Source organism: Lycorma delicatula, chromosome 4, assembly GCF_047948215.1.
Source record: "Lycorma delicatula isolate Av1 chromosome 4, ASM4794821v1, whole genome shotgun sequence".
NCBI classification, from domain to species: Eukaryota; Metazoa; Arthropoda; class Insecta; order Hemiptera; family Fulgoridae; genus Lycorma; species Lycorma delicatula.
Window position 1 is genome coordinate 58539971 of NC_134458.1, and position 26071 is coordinate 58566041.

General features: G+C 31.0%; 1 protein-coding gene across 1 annotated transcript in view; it reads right to left on the minus strand.

The window, feature by feature from the left end:
• The window catches only part of LOC142323427 (uncharacterized), a 110517-nt gene that overhangs the window by 27059 nt on the left and 57387 nt on the right, over positions 1–26071 (minus strand). The window contains exon 2 of the mRNA XM_075363028.1: positions 4813–5014. Within this exon, the coding sequence (XP_075219143.1) occupies positions 4813–5014 (202 nt within the window). The remainder of the gene's footprint in view (positions 1–4812; positions 5015–26071) is intronic.

Genomic DNA, 26071 nt, shown 5'->3' on the forward strand with positions numbered 1-26071 from the left:
CAGATCGGGTGACAGAGAATACGTGTAACACGTTACGGATATTTTCCGCTTTGAATAACAATTTAAACGAACGAATAATATTTAAATAAGGTTAACTGATTTTTTTGATCTCGATTGTTTAAAGTTTACCGGTACCGTTACGGTGACGTATGCGATCGCAACCGAGTATAAAACTGTTGATACGTATTGTGTGATTTCCGGCAGTGATAATTGCATATTATGTTTGCATGAGAGAACGTGCGTACGTACACTGAATTTCTACAGAATAAGTGACCTAGAGGCCTGCATACACTTATTCTCCCATTCTAAGGGAAAGATTCGATAATTATACATTATCAGCTATGGTAACCCCATAATATCCCATAATCCTGATGAAGAGTTTCACGAATACAATTCTTTCTCACGAGCAACACACACACACACACAATCGCGCGCGCATGATTACACGAAGAGATAAATAATTGTCCTAATTTCACAAATTAACATATTCAGTGGTTATTAATAAGTAATAATTACCTATTAAAACTATATTAATATTCAAATATTCAATATTGATATTTTACGTCAATATTCAGCTGTTTAATGTATGATACCATTAGGCCGAAATAAAATTTAGCGACTTAAAAATCATCCTCTGTACTCCACACATATGAGTAAGGGTGATGCCGGTAAAGAAAATTCATCTTACTTCCATTGTTGCAGACGCTTATCTCTCGGTGGACTAGTACCATATCACTCTTTTCTCCGGAAGTTCCCGGGTTTAAATCCACATCAGACATTGAATTTTTCATAAGCTAAACATTTACATATTTCCACGCACAAGCTTCAATCGTATGCGGTGAATTAATTATTTCCGTAGGGGTTATTGTGGATAGCATCAAACTATCGAACCTCACCGCTTTAAAATTCTACCGATCAGAATAAATGAAGAAACCGTTTTAAATGTCATCCTTTAGGTTATACTATAACGCTCAGTACCGGATTCGAACCAACAACCTTTGGATTAGAACGTCAGATTCCTACCACCAAGCTATTTTATTACCTTATCCGGTTAGATTTAGACAACTTTTTAATAAAATCCAATAGGAATTAAGACATACTGGAGTACAAACCCATAGGAATACCATCGATCGATTAAAAGATGTAAGTTATGCCTTCTATAAAAACTCAGAACTACTATTATATATTGTTTTAAATGGTATTGAAGCAGGGTATATTACGGGAGAGTCTGTCATCTTCTCTTTCAAAAATATTTCGGTAACATTTTACGTTTTCGAAAAACATAATCTTAATGTGCAATTTTAGATCCATATAATATAATAAATTATTAGCCACTGCACATTTGATCTGCCTGCAACTGTTATTAAATTAGTCGACTGATTTCCACGAATCGTGATAAGGAGATCGTGTTTTAATTAAAAATTTAATGCCAGTCTCGTTAAGTGTTTCCGAAAATATACACAAAAAATTGCAGTAGGCCATTTCTTTCTTAAATTTTCAATTACATCTATATAAATAAATATTTCAATACCGATTAAAAGAAAAAAAGATGGTATATGTTTTATCGAATTAAATTTTTGATTTATGCATAGTTTGCTTCATTGGATGCATTATAATACGATTTCGGTTGCTCTGTAAAATCTATTTTTGTATGTACTAGTATTCAAAAAACGTTTTTTCAGATCGGTGTGAAATGATGTTAAACCTTTTACTTTAATTAAATCGTTAATTAAAACTTTTTTCCTAGGACAATATGTTATACGGCATGCAAGGCTTTTGGACTTGTAACTATACATGGTAAATATTAAATTAACTATAAGTTACGTCGAGTTCTTCTTTTTCATGTCTCGTTCTCGATCTGCAGATCGGTCGGCCTAGTATTAAGATAACCAGAATAACTACAGATTTGCATAAACCGATCTTTAAAATTGCCATAGATTTAACCGAAAGAAAATTAATAACATAAAACACGGTAATTACATTCTTGTTCTCGCGACGTTAAATTCGTGTTAAATTTTTTTATATCCTACGTAGTGAGTATACGGCAAAACTTTTAGAGAATCAAAGGAGTGTTTTCTGTGAGGGATGCCAAACCGATCCGCTGTACGGAGGGATTAATTATCGACATACTTGCAGGTACTGCCATTACGGCTGATAAATGGAGGACGTACAAAGGAATCACAAATATATTTGCTATGCGCGGTCAATAGAAGTTCAGATTTCATGCAAATTTACTTGTTTATTATAGAGCCCAACGAGGCCAGGCTTATTACTATGAGATGTAAAAAGTCAGAGCGATTAACGACTCCCGTTAAAGCCCATCAAGGCAAGGAATAGGGTGGTGATGTAGCGACCGGAACGTCACTAGGCGGGTGTCTTCCCATACGTGGTTGGGATATTTATTATAGACTACAGGATTTTACTGATCGTAGAACGAACGGAGATTTGTTTTGACGTTTAAAAAAAGACATCCTGTATTTACTTAGCCTTAAATTTTATTCAAATGATTCATTTTCGATTCGTGCTAATGTGACGTGGTATGCTATCACTTTCGATTATTACAAAGTTAGGTATCTTTGGAATGTCTTGTAATTTTTTTTTGGCATGTTAAACCACGTAGGATGATTTTAGATAGAAATCTCGGCCCGTAAACAGATACTTATGTATATTGCCGTGATTTAGGAAGTCGTAAATGCTTATGTGTGGCACCTTCGGTCGATGAGATTCTTTAGGAAAGGTTTTGTCCATAACGCATTTGGGATAAAAACAAATCAGAACAAGTAGTAGTGCAAAACAACGAAGGGCTAGAAATCTGGGAAGGGTACTTAAGTGAGCTCCTCAATGGAGAATTAAGAAATCAAGAGAAAGAGAATGCCTGGGGTTATACTGAACAACTTTCAGTTCCACCTCCTACTTTAGATGAAATCAGAAAAGCAATACTAGAGCTAAAAAACAACAGGACTCCAGGAGGAGATGTATCATAGCAGCAGAAGCTTTAAAGGCAGGAGGAGACACAAGAGCCCTCAAAACCGGGAATGTTCTAATTATAGGGGCACTAAATTGTACCCAGGTGTTCTACGGGAATCTATTATCAAATATTGGAAATTCAACAAGAGTTGTTATTGCCTATTTATAGACGTCACCAAAGCCTACGAAAGTCTGAAAATTTGGAATACCAAATAAACTCAAAGCTGATGCGCCTAGGTGTACACGGCAAATTGAGTGCTGTCTGGAGTTTTTGGAATAGACGGGAGTCGGGCAAGGAGATGACTTGTTCCTTCTGCTATTTAATATTGCTCTGGAGTAGTCGCTACAGAAGGTGAGAAACTCAGATTTTGGAATAAAAATAGGGACAAAGATGAACGTTCTAGCGTTCGCAGATAACGTGGTCATTATTGCAGAGAGAGTGGAAGACCTGAAATTGCTCATAAAAACTTTAATCGAAGAATTCGAAACCGATGGGTCTAAAGATAAATGACAGTTAAATCAAGTCCATAAATGTTAAGAGGGAAATAACCAGCCAGATCGAGAAAAATCAAGAAACTCTCTTAAAGTTGAAGGTCACACATTTCAATTAAATTAAAGAAAAAGAAATTAAAAAATGAAAGAAAATTAAACATTTTAAATACCTGGAAGTAATGATTTCGAAAAAAATGAGGAAGATCTGGAGAAACAAATTAGAATCAATAGTGAAAACAGGTGCATGTTCGCATACAACAGGCTTTTCACTTCGAAAGTACTTTCCAACAGGACGAAATTAAGTATATGCTGAAGTATCATATTTCCAAAATTGATATGTGGGGTGGAAAATTGGATCTTGAGCAAGAAATCAGATAAGAAGTCATAACGTTTGAGAATAAAATAGTAAGAAAAATCTTTGGACCAATATTCGAAGAGGGACGGTGGAGAATCAAGCACAATAAGGAAATAAAAACTCTTTTTAAAGAACCAGATGTGATTGGGGAAGTTAGGAGCAGACGACTGAAGTCGGCTAGCCATATACTACCTATAAGTTAGGGGTCACTGGCGAAGGAGGCATGGAGAGGACTACCGCTAGGCTCAAGGCCTCCTGGAAGACCAAAAAAGAGATTGTGGAACGAAACTATGAAGGATGTGGGATGTGAGAAGGATGAAATTTGCTATGGAGGGTGCGTGGGATCGAGCGAGATGGAGGCGATATGTTGGCGAGGTCAAGTATCAACTAGGGTATTCATGTCCATGGCAGTAAGTAAGTTGCACTTTCGAATCGATCGGGGCACTTCCTGATGAAACACTTTACGCATCCAGGACTAATCGAAATTACAGTTTAGTGTTTGGGTACAAAGTAAAATCCTATAACTAGCGAAAATCAGTCTATCGGCCCGACCGAATCCATCATACACTAATGCCCGTTCAATAAAGCAGCACAATGTCCCTAAGGTAAAGAATCCCTAGATAATGAACTTAACACGATGAAAATACATATGAAATTTTTTATTTTTATTTCAAACCAAGACTACCGCGTCTGCTTACTCTGTTAGTGAATTACGATTTTTAACTAAATTAGAACGATATAAAAGGAAAATATCGAGGCTAAAACCTTGAAATTTGGTAATTGTTTCTAAAACCCAATCGAGTTTTTTTTAGAAACCGAGATACTTTATTTTAGCGGATTTTTAACTCTATTGGCCCGTAAAACTTGTCGATAATAGAAATATTAAAAAATGTAAAAGTTATGGAAATTTTTAGAAATTTAGGAGGTGCTCTCAAACTACGGGCCCACTCGAAAAAATTATCTCAGCAAGTCGCTTCGTGTAAGTTAATTTTTGTTACCTGCATGTAAATTCACTCTGAGTCAGACAAAGAGTTCCGCATTCAGAAGCAGTAGCTGCATGTGCTCTTTTTTTGGGCGTTACAGGAAGCCTAGTGCCCGATACCATTTCAATTGCCCAGGCACGACCGCTGCATATTCTAGGAACACATCTCTTTTTAGCAAAGATAGAGAAGACTGGATACTGTGACTTTGCTAACACGCCTGAAATTAAAAAAAAAAAATTAACTTTAGTCTTATTTCGATATAAGTATATAATCATTTCTTAGGAAATTATAATTTGAAATATAAACCACAGTAAAGTCAAAAAAATTTAAACGTGGACGAACACTTAAAGCTAAGTAACAATTTTTAAAACATCAGGAAAGATAATATTTCCATTACTTTAAGATGGAGAGATTAAAATTTTCGCGTTTTCAAATGAAAAAGAGGGAAATTAAATTTTAGATACACAAAATTTCCTCTCGCTCTCCTGAAACATGTTTATTTTCATCATTATTTGAAAATTCTTTGTTATAATCCGCTAGTCGATCTTGCAATTTTTTTTTTCAGGTTAATATTTCATTACGTAGAAAAAAGGTTTTTGGTATTAATTTCTTTTAATTCATTTTCTGATATAAATGGAATTCCTAAATTTTCTTTTGAATTTCATTTCTTTTGGATTTTTTACTGTTGTTTTTTTTTGTGCTAGTAATATACTAACAAAGCATATTGCGTTTATTAGATCTGCAAATTTGTTTTTTCAAGATTTAGTTTGATCGTAGCTTCTTCATAAAATGATCTTTAATGACTCTTGTTCACATTTTTGTTAATAATTTTCATCGATTTGAAAATTGGGAGTAATTTAAATATAATATTCACGTTTCATTTCTGAGATTTTTCGCTCGGGATGCTAAAAATAATCGATTCGTTAGAAGCTCGACTTTCATCAAGTTTCAATTACGTTCATCAATCCGACCGAAGTTTATACTTTTAGTTCGATTAATGCACAAAACTGTAGTATTAGAAACTTTGACGAGAAACCAGAAATCGGTGGAGTTTTTCTGCTGTTTTTCATTAAAGTAATCGGCCGGTTTTCATCCAAAATTGTTTTTCCTTTCAAGATTTAAAAAGTAATCCGGCAAAGTCTTGTTGGAGCTTTTTAGACCGTTGTAAGATAATAATGAACAAAGAAAAACGCTCGTACGCAAAGTATGAAGATGAAAATGCCGTAGATATAGATAGCTCGGTAGGCGCCAAAAGATATGAGAGAAAGATTACTCCTTTATGATTTAATAATATGTAAGTGCCCAAACAATTGTTATTTTACTATCTGGTATTCCTATAAATTTATAAATTCTGGTGGTGGAAGAATACATTTTATTAGATTTGTCATTTTTAAAATACCCTTTTGAGATCAGCAGCGATCAGAAAATCAGAAACCCTTCTTTGGCCTATTATTAAGTGGTGTGGAGGAGAGGAACGTGTCCCTTCTGATTTCTACCGACTTATCGTCAGATCACTTTCACTGAAATTATTAAAAGCACTAAAATAAAATCTCAATAGAATACATTCCCGTACGGCGAATGAAATAGATACCGCAAGCATAAATACCAAGACTATTTTATGCGCATACAATATGTTCCGTTCCTTTGTAGCCTAAAGGTAACGAATAACACGAAACATAGAGACTGTCTTTGTGAATTCATTTCTATTTATTCGAAAGTAATACAGTTTACGCGGAATAAAACGTTATGTCGTTTGTTGGCATATCGTATACGAATAATTTTTCTGTTTCATTATGCAAACGTAATTTTTTATAAAGTACCTGACCTCTGCCTTCAGCAACATGTATGTATATTTTAAATCGGTGCGTGTTTACGTCTAGACGGAATAAAATTGAAGTCATTTTTACATCATTCGACCGAATTACCGGTTATCCGACTGAACTGTTATAAAGAACAAAACTTAAAATATTGTATCTATCTACTAGTTACATTAACTTATTTCACGTAACGATCAGTGATACCTCCGAGAAGGGCTACAGAGGTAATATTTTCTATGACAGAGCGCTTCGTTTCAGACGTTTGCGTATAACAACATAGGTTTATTTAATATTGTTTGCGTATAATAAAAGTTACCGGCTTAAATTTAAAAAAAACAAAACAGACGCAAATATTTTAATACATTTTTCCCATAAATGCTTGACCGCTCAAGCATTGCCATAATACTGTACAGTACGTAGTTTCTTTGGACTGCTAGATGACGCGGTGAACTCAGAAGCGTCAAATTTTAAGAGTTTTCGTTTCCCCACGACATGCTGTTTTGTATTTATATTATTTTTGTGAGGAAAATAATAATATTATTACTCGCTTCTACAATCCTACCCGCTGTTCCATCGATCAGGATGAAAATTACTCCTGTCTTTAAACAAACTATCAAATCGACGACGTGTTTATTTTAAAATAGTATGTCGATTTTTTAGTATATATATATATATATATATATATATATCGTATAATATTCGGGCCCCGAATCAAGGAAGCCTTGATTCGAGGCCCGTAAGCGTTTGCACCTCTTGCTTGTGTAATGAGTGTACTTAAAAAATGGAATGAAATATAGGCTAAATTATCGGTTGCAGTGATTAAATAATCATGTAGACACGACTGATGCAATTTTAATCATTGCACTCATGGTATATTTGTTTCTGTATTCGGGTATGTATGTGTAAATAGTATACTAACGTATATTACAATTTGAGTACGATATGTGCGCGCATAATGGAGTGTAGATGGTCCGTTTGAAACGTATCTCGGTTCAGGAACTTAATTTTTATGAGAAGAAACGTTATGTAAAGGGCTATTTGTATATGTAACATTAATTCTACATGTCTGAACTAAGTTTCATCGTATCATACAATTTTTACAAAAGTCTTTCCTCTGTTATACGAAAAGAGATGTATGCAGATGTCAAATATAGTAGAGTTATAATCTGTATCGAAAAGTATAAAATAAAGAGACGTTAAAAGTGGGGGAAGGATTGTTTAAAAACGTAAAATAAAACTTGTAATAATTGAATTAAAGTAATTCAATTACTAGGAATTTTACATAATATATCTATAAGTACATAATTTAGTAATGTGTGTACATTGTATTAATCATTCAATTCATTGTTTTTTTTTGTGATCGAATTTATTCATAAATAAAATCATAAATTCTTGAAATTCTTGCAAAATTAAATGAAACAAGTAATTTTAGTCAGATACCTCTTCATTATATTTAATAATAAAGCGCTCTAATAGGGCTGCTAGTTCATACTGCACATCTGCGAACGTTATAGAAGGGCAGTTAGAAAAAAAACTTAATTTTATATTATATTCTGCTTTGTTTTGAGATTCTTTGATATAATTTGGAAGATAATCATGCAATTTCACGTCTGCACGAAACAGATTTCTTTGTTTTGAGAATGGCGTTAGAGATAGTACTTCTATTTCAAGTAAAATACCTATGAAAATTATTTAAAGGTTTAAAAAATAATAATATTCTGGCGTAAGTTTGTTTTGATTTTAGGGTATAAATGTTGATGGTAAAACTAGAATATTTTCATTTTCAAACTACTAGAATTTTTTAAAGGCTTCTCTATAATTTAATCTAACTACCATACTAGGTGCTTAATTTTGCGCAGAAAAACAAATTTTTTGGTAACTCGATGGACTCAAAAGTCTCTTTACGAACTTTGGAAACTTTAATTAAAAAAACTCACGAAATAATTATAATTCATATTCAGCTAGATATCTCTATTACAACTGATTTTTAAATTTTAAAGAATTATTAAAGCGATCGATGCAAAGGGTAATTGTTTTTAACGATCGAACCACGACAATGCGCTGTCTAGAATGACACAATGGAAATTTGTTAACTTCCACAGAACCGTGCTGACAATATTATACTCATCATAAGGATTGATGAATTCAACAAATTTATTTTTTTAAAGAGTATTATCAGAAACGCACCTAAATGACTGAAACACGTACATTTATGGGATCGATGTTCATACCGACCACAAGAAAAGAAAAATAATCAGATTTTTTTCTGCTATTGGAATTATCAGCAGAGTGGAACATCCAACATCTATACGTGTCATAGTATAAGAAAAACGGGATGAAGAATGTAAAGCGACAAATTTATCCATTTTTGTGATGTGACACGATGCATTCAAATACTGCTTCATTTCGGGAAACATCTTCATTACGAGAAATGTCTTTTAAAAAACAAGATCTATTAAAAAATATGAATTCTATTCCAAACTTTTCAGAAAATAAGATACTGGAGTGATTGTTGAACGACATAGAATGATAATTAATACAACTTCGGCTTCGTTTTCGATATAAACGCATTTAACAAAGTTATTTCATATACTTTTTAACTGTACCTGTGCGGTTGACACAGAATATACTATCGTGCACGAGGACTCAAATAGCTCCCCGATTAGACTCATCTCTATAATAAAATAAATCCAGATTATTAGCCGCTAATTAAGTTAAGAAACAAAGAATTGTGTCAACCGACCGACCAACCCCTTCACTTAAACATAAAATAAAGAACCTTCATTTTTAATCGATGAATCTAAACGGACTTGCAGCTAGTCGACTGAAATATTACACACGTTAAATTAAGATACATAAGCGATAAAAGTACTACTGAAATCACCAGAAGACGGGCAATCGGATTAGATGTTTTTATTTAATTTTAAACTAAAAAGAATCCCTATCGCTGTTGTAATTCGCGTAACTTAAAATTTTGTTGAAACAAAAATTCTGACATCTGTAAGGCTAAATTTACCGTTAAACGTGGTTTTTAACCCGATGTCATTATTGCTGTATTCGTCGATTATAATCGATATTATAGTCGGCCAGAGATTTATCTGATATCAGGTGGTCTATTTTATAAGAATGATTTCTATTTGAGTCGGGATATTTTACTACGACCGGTGAGATAAAATCTTCTGTAATCGATCATTACTACTGATACGTCGCTTGAAAATTTCTTGATCGACCCTTCAATTTATATTCAAAACTTGGACCGTGTAGTACCGCCTGTACAGCGGATGAGCTTCAAACAACCGTACGTTATACTACGGTTTGCTTTTATATTTTTATTTATGGATGTAAATCTAACCGGGTAAACGAGTTCCCGTGAACAACCGACCGTCAAGCTCGTTGAGCTGAACATTAAAGTAAGTAAAAAAAAAAAAAGAATTAAATTTATTATAACACCAATTCCGTTAATAGTGAGTTCTCACTTAGCAGGTGTGATGTTCAGTTTTAATTACCGTCTATAACGTAAGTGTATTCGACATACTTTATCGAGTTGACTTTAAGCGTGGGATATTACTTTTGTACCGACTCATTCAACGTAGAAATAAAACCATTCTGTCTTGAAAGCACTCTTTTACTTGTATGTGTTCCATCGTCGTAATATATAACCGTATTAAATACGGCTAAGGAAATTGTTTGTTAATGTTCCTGCAAACAGTATACTTCAACTTTACACCACTGTTACGTAAAATAAGCCCTTTAGAAGCATATGGACGTAGATAAACACTTTCAATGGAAGAAACATAAGCGGTATTAAATTTGAAAAAATGAGTGACTGAGAGAAAGATAAAGAATATTTAAGTTATTTAACCCGATTGTAAAATATTTGTATGGTATGCCGAATTCTTTGTCATGTAAAATAATAAAATTTTCTTGAAAGAAAATTTTCTATAAAGCTAATGAATGCTTTAATTATTAACAAGGGGACCCGCGCTGCTCCGCAGCATCAGTAAATAAATTAACCTAAGTTATAATAAATAATTTACTTTGTAGTTCGTAAGACTTCCTTCAAGACAACATTAGTTGTACGTCAAAGCTTACGTTTCATTTCCACTTTCACGTTTTTAAAAAAATTTTGCGCGTCAAAGGGCAACGTACAATTGTTCATAGCTAAAATCTGGTTCAGGTTGGTAGATTCCTACTTGGTCCAGAGTTTGTCCTTGTACCTTGAAGGTCATGCAAAATGCTAACCGTATAGAAAATTGTCTTCGTTTAAAAGAAAATGGGACAGTAAAGTCAGACGGCGTTAAATCAATTGCAGGTAGAATTATCCGTTGTCCAACATTATACCTGTTATAATTTCCACGTCCAAACTGTTGTCATAGATTTTTCTGACTATCAGTCTCTTTCCATTTAATGATTCCTTCATTGAGGTCATTTCATGGTGCTTGACGTGGCAAGTGTTTTAAGACCCTACAAATTCTATTCAGAATTCGTTCTCAATTAGTTGCTGAGATACGTCGGTTTGAGTGCACTTTTAAGTGTGAGGAAATATGTTTGTTCCCTCAAAACTTGTATCTAAGTTGAGTGATAAAAGTCGGTGTAAACTCATTTGATGGCGCTTGACGTGGTGAGTGTTTAAGTCCCGTACGATCTGCATCTTAATTAGTCGATGAGATATCTCGATTTGAATGCCACTGAAGTAAGGCTTTGAGTATGAGAAAAGCTTTGTTCCCTTAAAACTCCTATCGTAATTGAGTGAGCGCGGTCGGTGAATGCTGGTTATCTGTGGCCTGATTTAATGAGTGTTTTAAGACTCCAACGAAATCTGTAACTAAATTAGTTACTGAGTAATTGCTGAAAAACTAAATTATGTTAGTTTACCAGATTTTTTAATATTTAGATTACGTTACAACCATTAATTGGAGACACTTCATATCGACTACATTGTTAAATTTGTTACTACAATAATCCATCAAAAAAATATGTATATATGAAAATACGAAGGAACTGCAAACACACACACACACACACACACACACACAAACAAACAAGCAACACACCACACTATAGCAACCACAAGAATTTAACATAGCACTCAGGACTTTTTTTATGACCATTTTCAAAATTTAAAACTTTTAGCGAGTCCTAGATTATAAGACATGCCTGTTATTTACATGTTCGAATTTTTGCTTTATAAAATGAATCTAGTTTGATACTTTTATTAAATATATATACAGTTTTTAGTTAAAGAAGTAGTTTTCTTAAATGATTTATTTGTAAGTGCCACAAATATTTTCAGTACAATTTTGTTATATTAAAAATTATTTTACAAAGTCAAATTGGTAAATCAATTCAAACGATTTTTTAAAACCTGAAATTTATTTAATGTAATAATACAAAATAATATATATATAAAACACGACTTTTAAATACAATAGAAAATCACTTAAAAGATATTAAATGATATTCGTAGGTAAACTTCAGTGCTTCAACCGATGTATTATTTAAAAAAAAAGAATAGTGTTTAGTAAACATGATATTAATTCTCTAATATTTATGTGTTAGATTATTTACAATTCATTTTACTGTCTAATTTAACACAATTTTCTCTACGAGTCATGCGATTTTATTGGTTTATAATCAATATGAAAATTTCAGATTACATCTACTCAAAATTTTACTTTAATTTAATAAGATAGTTTATTGTAAAAGTATTTAAAACATTATTATTTGTAAAAGAATAAAATACTTAAAAATTATTTATGTAAATATATCGGAAAAAAATTTAATTATTACAGAGATCAGAATTATCTTCTCCGTTAAACAAAATTTAATGGAGGGGATATTTGTTTAATCTTATGATGGAAAATTTTCACAAAAATATTTTCATTAAATTTAAACTTTTAAAAGGTTTTTTTAAATGAACATTTAATACGTTAAAAAATGTAGGTGTCTGTCTCCTGTAGTTATTCGATGATAAAGTTTCTACATCGTTGTTAATAAAATAAATTTTCCAACTATTTAATCCCTGTTTATTATGGATTTAAAAAACTTTAATTTTAAATAAACAAATTTCTTTATCGATTATCAGACAATATTGGGTACAGTCGATTTCTCTAGTCGTCTATAATTACAAGCCTAATGCTCCTTTATTGTATGCTCTTTCGACCGGTTTCTTTTTATCTTTAGTATTTCCGAAGATAGAAGCTAATTTCCTAGAATATAATTCCTGTAACATCATAACGACCAGTATTACGATCGATGTTACGTTCCTAACATTAAAGTTACGATGTTTTTTTACCTTGCTGCTATACGGAAGAACAATGTGCCAATTTTTATTTAGGTTTTATCGAAATGTTTATTTTAATTTTATAAACACTGGTAGATAATTTTTTTTAGTATTTTTTATTCAATATTATTATTTTATCGTTGTCATTTTTCTTTTATTTATTAATTTTTCAGGGTTTTTCTTACTAATTCGACGGCATTTGCTGATAATGATTTATTTAACAAATCGAAATGGCTTTTTCGATTTTAATTAATTTTTTTTATAAATAATTATAATAGTAATTAATTTATTTTTTATAAATACTTTTTAAGGGTTTTCTATTTTCCAATCTATTTCAAAAATCATTCGGTATAAATATTTCTTTGTGTTTAATATTTATTTAGTTAAAAACTCTTTTTTTATTATCAATTAAGGTTGTGGATGATTACGGTAATCCATTTATAGGAAAAAAATAATATAAAAAACCTCCAAAAATCGTTTTGTTTATTACAATTTAACTTTATATTTTTAGAAAAATTAAGAAACGAGTTGTTATCGGGTAAAGTTCATCTTTATTTGTCACGTTTTGGCAGCACTGAAGCTCTACTTCTCGTAAATTCTAAATTTTGAAACTTGCTTTCTAAAAAACGGTTCATATATTTTGTTATAATTTTATCATTTTTATTATCCTGTTTAATATCGACATAATCATGTGTTTTAGGAACGTAGGAATAATTTTCATAAATCTATTACAAATATTAATTTTTTAGAAAGAAGGGCTTCACCGAATGTCACGTGAATATTATTTATTTAGGAAATAATAACTACAGAACGAATAAAGATCGCCAATTTTTTCATCAGAAATAATTTTAAATAAAGTTATAAAAACCGGCCAATCCGCTTATATAAAGCACGTGAAATCATATGTGCACCTTATTTTTTAACAATGATTCTTTTGGTGTGATCAACGTTACCATCGATGTATCTTATCTATAGATGAACTATCATGTATAAAAATTAACAAAGGAAATAATTTTAACACGTGAACTAAATCGAGTGAATACGCGTATCGCAAGAAAATACGGATACTCTAAGATGATGTAATTTACTAATTGCAATGGATGACAGATTTTTTTTAGCTTACATCAAAACAAAAAAAGACAGTTCATATTAATTGATAATTAGATTTAATAAATTTATAATGTATAGTATTTTAATATTTAACTATTAAATTGATTCGACCAGCGTAAATCTGCTGGTTGTTTGTGTAAGGCTGCCTGTCAACGGTAGCGTAACGCTTTTACAGTACAGTTCTTAAATTATTGTAATAAAAAATAGTCGTACCAGGTACGATATTTAAAAGATATATTTCATTAAGAAAGTAAAATAAAAAATTATAATAATAATGGTTATAATAATAACGGAACTTAAATCTGTGTATTTTATTACTTCCATGGGAAACACTCCAGTAGGTTAACAACTTGCTCTGACAATCCCCTGTTGTAATGTGTATTGTAAGTATGCATACCAGCATTACAAAAGCCATAATTTATCCGTAAATAAAAAAAATACTCCGCGACTTGGTTTACATTCATTTATGTACTACTGTGTATGTTATACTGAGGCCTACTTCTTTCCAAAGAATTAAATTCAGTTGTCTAAAATTTTAACATAATAATTCTATTCCCTCTTGTCACCTTCATTTAATCCTTTTTATTTATATTCCTTTCCCGCCATACAAATAGATCTCTGATTCATCTGAAGCATCAAAAGTTTCGCTAGATAAACTAGTGGAATGTTATAAAAAAAGTCGGTTACAAAAAAAGGTTATACTTAAGTAAATTATTAATTAATTAAAGGTAAGATTCTATATTTTTAACCGGATATCCTTCCACGTAAGACTGTGTGATATTTAAAGTCCCCATTCTCACATCTTACGTAAGATTTTTCTCATTGAACCTTCTACATTTGAAAATAAAAATTTATGACTTAATCGTTTTATCCCCAAGATCGTTACTATCCGCATGGCTTCAGTTACAACATAGCGATATCGATGAGAACGCAGACGTCATCTTAATACTCAAAAATACGGTTCTTTTTTTTTTAATTTTACATGAACTTTCATGAGGGTTACCTCTTTTCTGATGATTTATTTTTCTTAGTAAAAAACTAAAATCATAAAATTCCAGGGTGCATCCACTTTCAGCGAATATTCAAATATAAATAAACTTATTACATAAGGCTGTAGATAGTTTTATTTATATAACTAATTCACCGTATAATTTAAAAGATTGTGAGCGGGAAATTAGTAGTGAGAAACACCAAACCTAACCTGGATTTGAATCCTTCATAACCTTCCCGGATCGAAGACGAAGATGGTACCACTCGTCATAAGTTTCAATTAAATGTCAAAATAAACGTGTGAACATTATAAAAAATGCGCCTAAAATTTATAAAAAGACTGTATTCTATTAAACTATCAATCAAAGTTCGTCCCTTAACTGCTCTGTATACGAATTTTTATTTCTAGCTTTAAATTATGGATGGTTAATAAAGGAGCCGGAAGACCACGAGGGTTGTAGAAATCTTATATTTAACTTCTCCCAAATATTCAGTCTTTGTTTACAATGCACCTGAGATAGTTAAATATGATTTTTCCACTACAGTAGAAATATATACGATAATTTTTATATATAATAAAATAATTTTATATAACATATATTTTATAATTTGTATATATATATATATATATATATATATATATATATTTGTTCTTCAGAGACTTTCATAACCTAATATAGTCGTGAAAATAATGGAAAAAGTTCATATAAACATGTATTAAAATGCTTCGTTTGCGGGTTACGGTTAGTGAAAGATTTCGCTCAGATTTCATCTACCCTGGTGAAATGAGATCGTACTGAAATTTGTAGAACGTTAATTAAGGGGCAGAATTAGTATTGTCTTATGGGTTTTCACCTGAAAAATCGAATGAAGTAGGTCCCACAATCGTATCTGTAGTAGTTTTTGAGAATATTTGGTGGAAATCAATAATTGGGGTAAAAACCCTGTTTTTTATGTTTGACGTAAAATAACTTTGTTAAATTGGTAATAAACCCGTAAAAAATTTAAATAAAACTTGTAGAGAATTTAATTCTAAACAATATGGTGCAAGATAAGTTGAATAAAATAAAGAAAAGTTAGAAAAATTCGAATTTTATTTAGAAACAATACATCACTACATTTGTCAGAAAAGTACTTATTTAATGTAAAAAAAAACTAAATTCAATTCATAAATAACAAAATTATTATCTAAGTAATTTTTATATTGCAATTGTTGCGTAATTTCCATTTTTTTTGGAAATTTTAACAGCAAGTTTTAACAGTAAATTTTGCTTTTACAAATGTTTCACATCACCAAAAATTAATTTGGTTTTTGTTTACTCAATAAGTAATCTTCTGAATGACTCATCTGCTCAGCTGGATGGTTTAAATCCTTGTTATCATACGATTAATCTCGCAAATGTTAAAATTAATACGATATTCGATACCGGTTTACGACAAAATTTATTAATTTTTACAAATTCTCAGAATAATGCACTGTATCGAACGTGTATCATCCGCATAATTTATTTTGCCGATAACTACATCGTTCACAACAGTGCATACTTGTATGAAAACTTCAGTTTCTCTGAAAAGTTGGTCCTAGTACACACTGAAAAGGAGTGAAGAAAAAACATGACCGTTCTGTATAACCAAAGAATCTTCGTTTTTTTAATTTTCCAGTTATTTCCCATCTTCCGCTGTTATGTTTTCCCGGTACAGGCAATTATTCGAATAATGTTTTCATTCATTTCGAAGACCTGACTATTATTCGATATCTTTTTGTGCTTTATCTGGAGGAAAACCAGGGAACGGACATTTTTTTCGCGTGTTTCCCTTTAATAAAAATTATTAAATTTATTTGTCTTCAGATCGGTAGGATAATAGTAACAAGAGAATATGTAAAATATCGCTATAGAGATAATTTTAAAAGTGTTTAGACCGTAGGCCAAATTGGAAAAACATGTAGCTTTCTATGTATTTTCAAAAAGAGTCCTGTAAAGCGTGTATGTCTCAGAACTTCCATATTACAAGTACAAAAGAACCACGAAATGTTCGTTACACAGACTTTTTTTGTAAAGAAACTATAGTACTACTCATGAAAAATGCGTTGTGGGTCAGGCAGTACGTACCTCGATATATGAAATAAAAACGATTTAATACATACGCCATAATAAAGTACAGGGATTTCATGAAATAATATTGGATTTGCAATGACTTATAGCAAGGTATTATTTCTGTATTTTTTAGATTTCATCTGAGGGAGGGAGGGACGAAGGGCTGGGCTTACCTGAAACGTAGTTCTCGGATGTAATATCTCTTTATTTTACTCATTCACACAATTAGAGCAAATTGTGCTTCTCACACAAGTTACGGTAGGTTCTGTAGTTTGCCGAACTTAAATCAGTGATTTCTCTTCGGCATACATTTCATCATAAATGTGGTAAGAAGACGAACCATGAAAACAATATTCACAGTTGCCCGTATGATCAGTGCGAAGAAAAAGAATCTGTTGTCAAATTGAAACCGATTGGAACTACTAAGCGAATTAGACAGTCTTGCATAAGCCAACAGATTCAACACTCGTTAGAGCTCCAATTGTGAACTAAAAACAGCGGTTCGTAAAGTTCTGCATAAAACTTCTACATCTATGTATGTAAAGAAACAAACCGACTGACAGAGAAAATGTTTCCAATTTGATTTTTTAATTTTAGATAATATCTGTAAGAAAACGAATGATTTTTACAGATTAAGGTTTAGTTTTATTCGTCTGTGTTTGTTAATGGATACGGTTTACAAATATCTATACGCACTGACATTCTGTATGCAAATTTCTAAAAAGTAAAAGTTATAACTGAAGTTAAAATGTTTATTATTTAAAATAATTAAAAAATCTATAATGTTGAAAAACTGTTACAGATGAGCTTTAAAATCCATTACATTTCATTTTATTTTAAGGTGAAAATTAAAAAAAAAACTTTATCCGAAACCGAGGTAGTTTTCACTCTAAATCAAAAATCTTAAAAGACTACCTCTGGGAGCGCTGAGTGTTGGTCTGTAGGATGCGAGCTGATGTTTGGAATGAGTTATTCGCGACATGTTCAAAGATTTTATGTAATCTAAATTTTTTTGTTAATTTTATTATTTTCATATTGCGTTTTTGTGTGTTTTTATATTTAGAGTGTGTCTAGTCTTCATTATGTTTTTGTAATATTTTCATGTGCGATAGATTTCAATGAGGTGGTTTACCAAAAGGGATTCGACTGTGGAGCGATGATCTTTTTATAAGTTCGTATCGTTGTGAAAAGCTGCGCTCTGTTTATTCTACATAGAACTTTTACAGTTAGAGTATTCGTATTTGTAGAGGTCCAGTTAAATAAAAGGTTTTAGTTGTTTATGCAAATTTTTAAACGACAATGTCTAATTATTTTATAAGCGGCTCTGCAAACAGTGATGACCCGCATTAATTGAATAATTATTTTTGATTATTCTGGGCCTTTGTTTTCAACGAGTTTGTTGATGTAAGTGTTATAAATTTTTCGTTAATATAATTGTTCTTCTGTTCTTTGTTCTTAAATTTGATTGGTGTCGGAGTTTATTTATTAGTATCTTGTTGTATTAATTAGTGTCGGCTAAATATTTTACACCAGTACTTCATTCTGATACGCGAAAGGGAAATGATCAGTCTGTTCGACACGTTTCTCAGTGCTAAAAATATTTACGGCAAAGATCAATAAAAATCACGGACAAATCCGAAAATTAAACCGAACACCGTAATCCGAACACCTGTGCAGCATAAGAATCAGTTCTCCGGATAGCAGATTCTGAAAAAGATCGATTTAAGAGAAATATTAGCTTCGACTAGGGTCAATCTTTAAAAATTTTATCTTAAAATAGAATGAAATGTAGCCGATATAAAAATTATTTTTTTGATTCGTCATGCTTACCAAAATCGAACTTATGAATTTTTTACTGCGTATATTTAAACTAAAATATTTACTATATAACTAATGTTTATCCTCAACCGGATGAACTGAAAAATGCAAATGAAACTTTTCCTGCAAGACGACAAGTCGCCATATTTTCAATATAAACATTAATCTTCCAATTAAAAATTTCTAGTCGTATGGAAACGACCGTATATCGTGGCCTTCAAGAGTCCTGACCTGTCACCTTGAGGTTTCTACACGTGGGAATATGTACAATACAATATTTATTCTCAAAAATTACACGACCTAAAATCCTATTTTTTTAAAGATAATCACTTAATAAATTTAAACAGTATATATGTTGGATCGCGTGGAGGAAGAAATTGAATATGAATTGAGCATTTATCAACCTATAAATTAGCTTACATATTACGATTCACCGATTAAGTATAAACAAAAAATAAAAATAAAAAAATAAATAAAAAGATAATTGAGATGAGAAGTAAAAAAAAACGACAAAAAATAAAAAAATACCGACAAAAAAAATAAAAAATAACGAAAATATAACGACAACTTAATGAAAATTTTCCATATAAATAACATGAAAATTTAGCCTAGTAAAATTTAACCTGAAAGCTTTATTAATTCTTAAGCAGAAAAAAATGTTGTTTACAAATTACGTTTTATTAAATGGAAGAAAGATACGCTAAAAATTAAATTAAGGGTTCCATAAAAATTTGTAATTCATGGAAATCGTATCAAGTAAGATTGTAAAGAAGTTAATAATTGTTTTAATAAAAGCAAACATCAGCGATCTGGAAATTTATTTCTTAAAACTTTAAAAACTAACTTATTTAATAAATCTGAAAAATTATAAACTAATGTATTTTAAAATTATAAAACCGGTTAATTATAAAATAGAAACAATCAATAAAAGAAAAATAAGCCCAACGTAACGATGTTTTGGAGTGAAATGATTTTATGGACGGCTAGTTGCAAAAATCTAGATCTAAATATTTTTTAATTTAAATTATAGATCTTTATAAAATCAATGGGCTGAGTTATAATTTTTGAATTTATCATGAAATTTGTTTTAAGTAGAATGAGAACACGTTAGATTTGTAAATATATTTCTTAGTAATAGTTTTTATTAAACGACTAAATTACAATTTTATAACCCGAATAGTTACAAGTAACAAATGGTTTTTTGTAGTAAAAGGCTATTGTATGTAAATGTTCATATAAAAATTAGCTATGACTAGTAAAAAGTATATATATATATGGTGAATCGAATTTAGTGTTTATAATTTCCAAATAGATGTCTTTAGATTTAGAAACTACACTAAGAAAAGAAAAAGAAGTAATTAAGAAGGTAGAACAGTAATCTTAGATATTAAACACTGTAGCAAAGGTAGTAAACAGAAGAAAGAAAAGAAAAATTAATAATGCTAATTACAGTGTATTTCAGTGTGATGAGTAACGTAGCCCTAGCAGAAGCAGTGAAACGCTAAAGAAGGAATAAGGAATAATCATCTATAACACACCGTAAACTTTACTCGGCAACAGAAAAAAATGATAATAATTAATTTACAGTAAAGACTTCTCCCAATACAAATCGGGTTACAAACATTTTTTATACATATTGTTTTTAAAAATAAAAACACGTAATAAATTACTAGTAATAAAGAGAAGAGCTTTACGACAACTAGTCCTTATATACTTTTTTAAGTAAGTAGAAAGTAATTGAATATTTAGTCCTAATTTCCTCTGTCGAGTCGAAGCAATGTATATAATGCATTGTTTCTTGGTAGAAAGGGAAAATTAATTTTTACAGTGCGTTCGGAAAGTCGCTGTGCAGTATGCGTTACAATAATGTGGTGCATTCTGTTCTTCGGCGTTAGATTGGTTGCCCTGTAAGTACGTTGGGCGTTGCTCAGTAATAAACCAAGACGTCAGTTATTGAGTTGTGACTGGACGTGCTTGATTAAAGAAACAACGAGAAACGTAACGGTCGTTTCGATAGAGGAACGTATTTTTCTCGTTAAACATGTCTTTGGAAGGTGAATAGTATACTGATATAGTGAAGAACAAGCTTTCTGAAAAGTTTCTAAATATTCCTGTTCCTCACCGCAAATTTCTCGAAAAATTTCGAGCAACAGGCTCTGCTGAAAACGCTGATAGGAGTGGAAGACCACCTAAACTAAACGAACAGAAGATGCTTGATATTTTGGAAGCTGTGGCCGAAAATCCATCAAAGTCAATGCGTAAGTTAGCACAGCAGCAAGATATCGGACTTGCTACCGCACATAATATTGTAAGAAAAGAACTGAAACTTTTCCCCTACAAAGTTATACGTGTTCAAGAACTAAAACCTACAAATCATACCAAAACACTAAGTTATTGTCAACGGTTTAAACGTTTTATTGACAAAAATTCCGTAGGTATCGTCGACATTACATTTTTTACAGATGAAGCGCGGTTTCATCTGGGAAGATATATTAATTCACAAAATACACGACTGTAGTCGACAACTAACCTCCTTGAATTACACACGAAGCGAAAATTGGAGTTGGGTCGGTGCGAGTAGAACGCGCATTGTGAGTTCAATCTTTTTCGAAAATACAGTTAATAATGATCGTTATTGTGCTGTTTTAACAAGCTTCATTAGTCATTTAACAGAACTGGAAATCAATCACGGTCGGTTCCAACAAGATGGCGCCACAGCGCACAAAGCTATCAGGTCAATGACTTTTTTACGAAACGTCTTTGGTGAACAAATCATATCAAGGGGTTTGTGGCCTGCACGATCGCCCGATGTGACTCCCCGAGATTGCTTTCTATGGGGGGCAGCAAAGCAAGCAGTGCATCGCAACAAACACGGACGGTTGACGAACTAAAAACCGCAATAACGGCAATGTCGGAAACCACTTAATTCTTCATTTTCCTTTGTAAACCGGCATGAAATATTATTTATTCTTATGGAAGACTGTCATTTTTGAGAATCTATTGTGGATCGTGTCACAACGGTTTGCACTTACAACCGTTACGATTATCGCACTATCTATGAAAACAAAGTATTAATAAAATAGATAAAAACGATAAACCGACTGCAGTAACTGATGTAAGTGAATAACATTATTAAATAAATGTTAATTAATTACCGTTACGTAACATTTTTTAAATGTTTTACTTTAAGTACAATTTATTTGTCACCCGCTATTCGACGTCACGGACCGGTTTCTTTGTGATACCATCTAGGAGTTAAAATTATCGGTATACATTTAGCAATCTATAAAATAAATAAATGTTTTGACGTGGACGTTTAAATTGTGTTCAGAATCATAAAATTGTCTTCAACTGGATCTCTCAATTAATTCTCCTGTTCACAAAATTACCAAAATTATTAAATAAATGTACGAAATAAAATTTTTAATATAGTTGTCTTTTATTTCAACTTCTGAAAAAGGCCCCCGTTTGAATAAAGTCTATGCCTTCCTCGTACAGCTGTTATTTTTATATTTCTTTTATTATAGATAATTTAATGTAATTTGAGTTTAAAACAGTCCGTTGTTTTATATGTATATAAAAGTTAATGTCTGAGCAAAAAGTTAATATCAAAATAAGTCCTATTTTGCTTTGTTTTCCTGTTGGACGCCATTTTGTGATTTTCAACAAAAAAAATTACGGCAAACCTACTTTAATTACATTTGGCAAATCTAAGAGTAGTTTTTTATTCTAAAAATAAAAAAAATTGTAAACGTCAGCTTCAAAGATTTCAAAATGGCGGACATCTTAATTTTTTAATCTTCAATATCTTTGTAATTATTTGCTTGATAAAATTTATACAAAATTTAATATGCATTTTATTTTGATTAAAATGATAATTGTAAAAATCCGTTGACAAACAATCGAATTATTGTAGACAATTAACCCGGCAGTACGCTTGCGCACGGCAATGGAAGCTGATAATTTTATTGATTTATTATTATTATTATTTATTATTAATAATTTTTATTATATTTAACATTTTTTACCTGTTTTTATTTCCTTCACTAAATGTAATAAAAATTATTGATAATAAATAATAATTGTAAATTATTAAAAATTATGAGCTTGTATTTCGATGTGCATGCATACTGGATAATTGTCTGCAATAACTCGATTGTTTGTTAACGGATATTTACAAATTAGGTGTCATTTTGTTCAAAATAAAATGCATAATAAATTTTGTAATAATGTAGTAAAAATTTGATCAAACAAATAATTGCAAAGATATTGAAGATTAAAAAATTAAGATGGCTGCCATTTTGAAATATTTGAAGGTGACGTTTTAAAAATCTTTTATTTTGTAGAATAAGACGCTGGTCTTAGATTCGCCAAATTTAATTAAAGTAAGTTTACCCGTTCCTGAGAAATTATTTCTTGTTGAAAATTACAAAATGGTGTCCAGAAGGAAAACAAAGAAAAATAGGACTTATGCTGATATGAACCTTTTTTGCTCATTTTGGTATCCTGAATCAGTACCTGAAGTTCCCCGGGACGGGGAGTATGTCCCGGAATACTCCGTGTATATATATATATATATATATATATATATTTTGTAAATGTGATTTATGACCAATCGCTGTTATAGTAATAAATATATCTTAAGTTATTGATATTGTCTAATTACTCAAATTATAGAATTTAAGTGTAATATGCTTAATATTAATAAAAATAATAATAAATATAAATCTGTTTATGTTTAAAAACACCCAATCATTTTGGGCTACATTTTCATTAAATTTTTGACATTTACAAAAACTGAATTCTGGAGAACCTTATGAAAGTTTGCAGGCTGTCCGACTGGATACAAAGAAAACAAATCAAACACTTAAATGAAAATATGTTTATCCTACTACATTTTGCCGGAATTTTCTGATTATTACCTGTGTTGCCACATCATCAATATATCATATCAGTAAAAATCAGACCGGTGTCATCCGTATAAGTCATTAGATAGATATATTTTTGATAGATCGTTTACAAGAACTAAAAATAATATCGGAAGAACCTCTGGTAATCTGATCTTAAACAAAGATTTGATGTCAGAATATAAATTTTTAATCGCGTTATAAAAGAAAAACGTTAAATACGGTGAGTGGTCTCGAGAGATTAACACACCTTCCGTTTGAAAATATCTTCGCCAGCAAATGCAAGAGAGGGAATAATTGCTTTAAAGAAAAAGAAAATGCTGTCAGCGTGTACATCCTGTCGTTAAAGTGATATGTGACTAGTCATTAAGAAGCTCTCTACGTAATATCAATATTCATCATTACTTTTTTAAAAGTTATTGTCTTACATGCATCACGATGACGAAATTAATTACCTGAGAACCTTTATTAAAATTAAAACACGCTAATTTATACTCACGCAAAAACCAGTATTACTTCTGGACACGCACGTACAACTGATAATAAATTATAATTTTTAAGAGAGGTTAAAACAGGTAGCGCCTAGTTTTATTTATTTATTTTACGTATATCTGATGCTTTCTACTTCTGTGGAATGTTACCGATAAAATAAGCAGAGACTAAAATATCTTACTCGCCCAAACCCCAAAAATCTTAGTACTTTTAATCGAATTCATAAAAAATGAGGTTTAATATATGTATATACAGTTACAAATACAGTATACAATATATGTGTATGTATCATACAATGTGTTTATTATTATTATAATACAAAAGTATGCATTACTTCATATTCTTCAATTAGCAGTAATCTGTTGTTGATACAGGCTCGAAATATCCATCTGAACATAGTAGCTGGCTCATTCGTAAATGTGAGTCCGATGATAGAATAACGATTCTACGTAATTATAATAATTAATTAATTTACTTAAAATAAATTAATAATAATAATAATAATAATACAAAAGACAAATTTCCCCTCATCCTCAAAACATCGGGAATAAAATGAAACTCCTCACCTGTCGTATAAATTCCTAAGAATATCGAATTAAATCACTTAAAAATAAAAAGCCTTAAATTTTCTTTTTATTTCCAATAAACTAAAGAAATAAACAAGAGATAAACATTAAAAATTAAAAAAACACGACTGCCAAAAAAATTATTGCTAACAAACATTGCTTTATAATATAGGACAATAACGAGGGTGTGGGTGACAATCTTGTATATAGTATATTTTTTACAAATTTTTTAAATTTATTAAAAAAAAAAAATATATATATATAGCCTATGACTTTCCCGGTAACGTAAGGATCCCAAGGCGGGGTCATATATCAAAATTGGTTCGGCCGTTGAGCTTCTACGGACAAATAAACAAACACCCTAAATACATTACCTTTCTTTTTCTGCAGTCGTGTAAAAACCTAATAACCATGTTAAAGTATAAAATAAAATTACCACCCTTTAAATCGAAGTGATGTTTTTGAGTTATACTTATAAAATGAAGATACTAAATATTCTGTCGCGTCAATCAAAAAACCATTTTTTTTTCAGTATTTCTAGAGACAAATTTTTAGAATTCAAATCAAACGGCAGGTTACGCTGTAGAATTTATGCGATGTAAAAGATATTTGTAATCGAGAAGGTTTTGTTTAACCTAACAGAACAGATTCTTAAATTTGCTGCACCGTAAATAAAATATTGTTGCAACCCGATCGATCATTTTTATAATAGCTGTAGATATAAGACAAAACGGATTTCATGAAAAGCTGCTTAGCCGTTGTTATCTCTGTTTCTACAACTATTAATTTCTACTACTTGATGCGCATTTGATCGTTAAACGAATTAGTAAAAGTAAACATTAATACGGAAGCAAATCGTATAAAGATGAATAAAAAAAAACAAACGGCTTAAAAAACAGCGGAAAAACTTTTATCTATATTTATGAAAAGATGAAAAATAGAACCTAAACAATATTATAAAATTTCTGTGCAAGCTATCTGATATGAAAGAAAGAACTCACAAAAGAGTTTAAAAAATACCTTGCCACTTGAACTGGCCTTTTTTTGTAAATGTTTCATGAGAGTCATATATTTTTTTTTACTGAAACGAATATGCTGAAACTAAAAGATTAGCGAAGAACAGAAAGAATAAAGAAATGCGTCGAACCAGTCGAATAGCCAATCAGGTCATCGATCAGACAGTAACAACTTGATG